The 3,827-nt window shown below is 41.7% G+C and overlaps 1 protein-coding gene across 1 annotated transcript; it reads left to right on the top strand.

Annotated features, from left to right (window-relative positions):
- The first annotated feature begins 1,183 nt into the window (after positions 1–1,183).
- zgc:158868 (SDR family oxidoreductase) lies at positions 1,184–3,241 on the top strand. Its single transcript, XM_014124172.2, has 4 exons — positions 1,184–1,440; positions 1,884–2,051; positions 2,190–2,300; positions 2,947–3,241. Exons 1-4 carry the CDS (start codon positions 1,300–1,302, stop codon positions 3,058–3,060), a joined length of 534 nt encoding a protein of 177 aa, XP_013979647.1. The 5' UTR covers positions 1,184–1,299; the 3' UTR covers positions 3,061–3,241.
- The last annotated feature ends 586 nt before the right edge of the window (positions 3,242–3,827 follow it).

Genomic DNA, 3,827 nt, shown 5'->3' with positions numbered 1-3,827 from the left:
TTATATAATTGAACATTTAAATACTGGGTGATTGAAGAATGAAATAATGTAGATTTCAGACTTTTAATAATAATAACGTCTACCACATTTCCTATCCACCACATATACAATGTATTAGTGGTATACTGTAAATTATGTTGCAAGTGGTAGCATACCTGTAGTGTGCCTTTGCTCGGAACTATGGGTAACTCACGACACTTTGTGGAGATAATGCAATGAACAAAAATAGAAACACAACATGCAACAATTTGAACGATTTTACTGAGTTACAGTTCATATAAGGAAATCAGTCAATTAAAAAAATGTGTTAGGTCCTAATCTATGGATTTCACACGACTGGGCAGGGGCACAGCCATGGGTGGGCCTGGAAGGGCATAGGCCCACCCACTTGGGAGCCAAGCCCAGCCAATCAGAATGAGTTTTTACCCACCAAAGGGCTTTATTACAGACAGAAATAGTCCTCGGTTTCATCAGCTGTTTGGGTGGCTGGTCTCAGACGATCCCGCAGGTGAAGAAGCCAGATGTGGAGGTCCTGGGCTGGAGTGGTTACACAAGGTCTGCTGTTGTGAGGCCGGTTGGACTTACTGCCACATTCTCTAAAATGACGTTGGAGGCGGCTTAAGGTAGAGAAAGGAACATTCAATTATCTGGCTACAAATCTGGTGGACATTCCTGCAGTCAGCATGCCAATTGCAGGCTCCCTCAAAACTTCAGACATCTGTGGCATTGTGTTGTGTGACAAAACTGCACATTTTAGAGTGGCCTTTTATTGTCCCCAGCACAAGGTGCACCTGTGTAATGATTATGCTGTTTAATCAGCTTCTTGATATGCCACACCTGTCAGGTGGATGGATTATCTTGGCAAAGGAGAAATGTTCACTAACAGGGATGTAAACAAATGCGTATGGAACATCTTAGGAACATTTCTGTGATCTTTTGTTTCAGCTCATGAAACATGGGAACAACACATTTTGTGTTTCTATTTTTGTTAAGTATAAAATAAATATTGTATGTATTTCACAACTACGTTTTTTGGGGTAATTGTCCGTCTTTTGTTTCCTACTGGTCTTGCCCTAAAGAGTCTGCTGTCCAAATGCTTGCTGAATAGTGAGTGTGCAGGGCATTATTTGTGAAATGGGATGACGCTGCTACTAAGGTGCAGCCCATGCAGATTAAACATTAACATAGGTGAAGATGAACTATGAACTCTAAATACTGTTCCGCCCCCGCACATACATTACACATAATCATAAGGAGTGTCAGTGTTGGATAAGTTAATTCAATAGACAGACAGCGACTATGGCGGCTAGGATAGGAGGCAGTGTTCTGGTGACAGGGTCTAACCGGGGAATCGGTCTAGAGCTAGTCCGTCAGCTGGCAGAGTCCACCAGTGCTCCAGCCCAGATCATTGCCGCGTGTCGAGATCTATATGGAGCTCAGGTAGTCCACAGCCTCTAAGGCCAGTTTACAGAAAGTAGCAAAGTATCAGAGAGCTCCAGAGCCCAATGCATGGCACAGAGTATGTAGAGGTTGGCAACAATAGAAAACTGAGCATGGTTTCTGTTTTATGTAGCAAGATATTTGAGTTAAATATAATACGTAGATTCTCTCATTATTAAGTACTGTACATTTGTTGTGTATTTGAATTGGAAAGATTCATTATTAGCACGTGACTTTGTATATCCACTTAATTCTCTCTGGAAATTGCTGGAGTCAATCAGGATCCTAGAATTTAGCCTGTCCTGACCCAACACATTTGCTCCTGCTTCAAGGCACTGAAGGAGCTGGCGCAGAGACATCCCCAACTGCTCACTATTGTGAGATCTTTGATGTATTGACACTGAGATTAAGAAAATTTCTTCTTTATCTGTCCTTTCTTGCAGGAGTTCAGGTCATACCTGCAGAAGGCAGCTGACCAATTAGGTCCTGCAAGAACAGGGATGTCCTGTAGCAGGGCAGCCATCATCAACATCTCCACTCTGCTGTCCTCGGTTAAGAAGTGTCCTGAGACTTTCTCCATGGCCCCTATGTATCCTTACAGAGCCAGCAAGGTATGCCACCATCAGTAGGCCTACTTCTAATGTGATCCTTAACACTCTTCTGGCTGATAGTGGAACAGTTTCTATTGATTCCATGCTGAATAATGAAGATGTGGATAAAATGATTTCTGTTGTCCTATTCTCCACTAGGCAGCACTGAACATGCTGACATGTTGCCTGGCAGAGGACTTCCAGAGGGATGGGATTCTGGTCATGGCCATTCACCCTGGCTGGGTGAAAACTGACATGGGAGGCCCACATGTGAGTAAGGGGGGGATAAAAATACTGGTTTTCATTAATTATTTCAAGAGTGCTTTTTGCATGTATCTGTAAAATAAAACTATTAAGCTTAAAAGTCCACAATGCCATTCTACACAATTGTCACGACTTCCGCCGAAGTCGGCTCCTCTCCTTGTTCGGGCGGCGTTCGGCGATCAACGTCACCGGCTTTCTAGCCATCGCCGATCCATTTTTCTATTATCCATTTGTCTTGTCTTGTTTCCATACACACCTGGTTATCATTTCCCCAATCAATCTACTTGTATTTAACCCTCTGTTTCCCATCATGTTTTGTGTGTAATTGTTTCATGTTTTCGTGGTGTTTGATTTACGCGCTTTACTTTGGTTATGTTCCGTGGTTTTGAGCGCATTTTTATTGATGTAGTGCTCTCGGATTTTGGAACTATAATAAAGTGCGCTTGGTTACATTTCGCTTCTCTCCTGCACCTGACTTCGCCTCTCATACACCCGATATTGACAACAATGCACTGCACATTGCTCTGAAGTAGCAAAACTCATTATGATAATTACATATTTGTTTATAAGTGTAGAATAAGGTAGGACTAGAGTCATAGCAGAATGGCACAGATCTATAACTGTTTGTCTATGATGGGTTTCTGTTCGACAGGCACCGGTGAAGACTGAGGACAGTGCCAAAGGCATTCTGCATGTGATGTCAACCCTCACAGAGAAGCACAATGGCAGCCTTCTGGACTGGGAAGGGAATGGTATCCCATGGTGATGTTCCAGGCCAATGGTCCAGTCTCTGGGACCAATAGACTTAGACTTCTGAGTTCTGTGAAAAAATCTCTTAGTATGACTGAATAATGTTTTGTCTGCCTAAAGGCGAGTCTGTAATCTGTAATTTCATTTTTCATTCTGATTCAATTTCTTAACTCAATAAACTGACTACAAGACTCTCATTGATCATTTGTAATCCTCTAAAAACAGCTTATCATTATTCGGGACACAAAACAAAATGTGCCAACAGCATTTATCATATACTTTGTTCATACAATAACTTGTCACTTTACTTTGTCGGATTTATCCAAAAGATAGCACTCGTTATGACTATATAAGAACGGTTAAACTAATGGGCAAAATGATGAGCCATCCTAAAGTTGAGCATAATGGAAATAGATGTGAGTGTTTTCCTGCAACTGTCCCTGTGATGGGCATCACTCTATCACAGCAGATCAGTGGCAGAATGAAATGAAAAACAGAAGAAAATATGGAAGGACCCACCGGTCAATTCAACATCTATTCCACGTTGATTCAACATAATGTCATTGAAATGACGTGGAAACAATGTTGATTCAACGAGTGTGTGCCCAGTGGGGATGGGTGAAAGACAGATGATGGAAACATAAAGAGGTGATGCAGATGGACCCATTTGCATTATTATAAAAAATAAATAAATGTTGATTTATGTCATAATCATGTATGTAGGTGGCAGGGAAGTCAGGCGCAGGAGAAACCAAATTGGTTAATCTGGAGTATTTAATGAAA

Source organism: Salmo salar, chromosome ssa10, assembly GCF_905237065.1.
Source record: "Salmo salar chromosome ssa10, Ssal_v3.1, whole genome shotgun sequence".
Taxonomy (NCBI): domain Eukaryota; kingdom Metazoa; phylum Chordata; class Actinopteri; order Salmoniformes; family Salmonidae; genus Salmo; species Salmo salar.
The sequence above is the reverse complement of the archived record's forward strand: the minus strand, read 5'-3'. Positions and strand labels throughout refer to the sequence as shown.

What these genes read in the sequence shown, in the direction of transcription:
- zgc:158868 (XM_014124172.2), top strand. Translation starts at nt 1,300, where the DNA reads ATGGCGGCTAGGATAGGAGGCAGTGTTCTGGTGACAGGGTCTAACCGG. An exon ending in GAGATCTATATGGAGCTCAG is followed by an intron (nt 1,441 to 1,883) that starts GTAGTCCACAGC and finishes CCTTTCTTGCAG; the next exon opens with GAGTTCAGGTCATACCTGCA. An exon ending in ATCCTTACAGAGCCAGCAAG is followed by an intron (nt 2,052 to 2,189) that starts GTATGCCACCAT and finishes ATTCTCCACTAG; the next exon opens with GCAGCACTGAACATGCTGAC.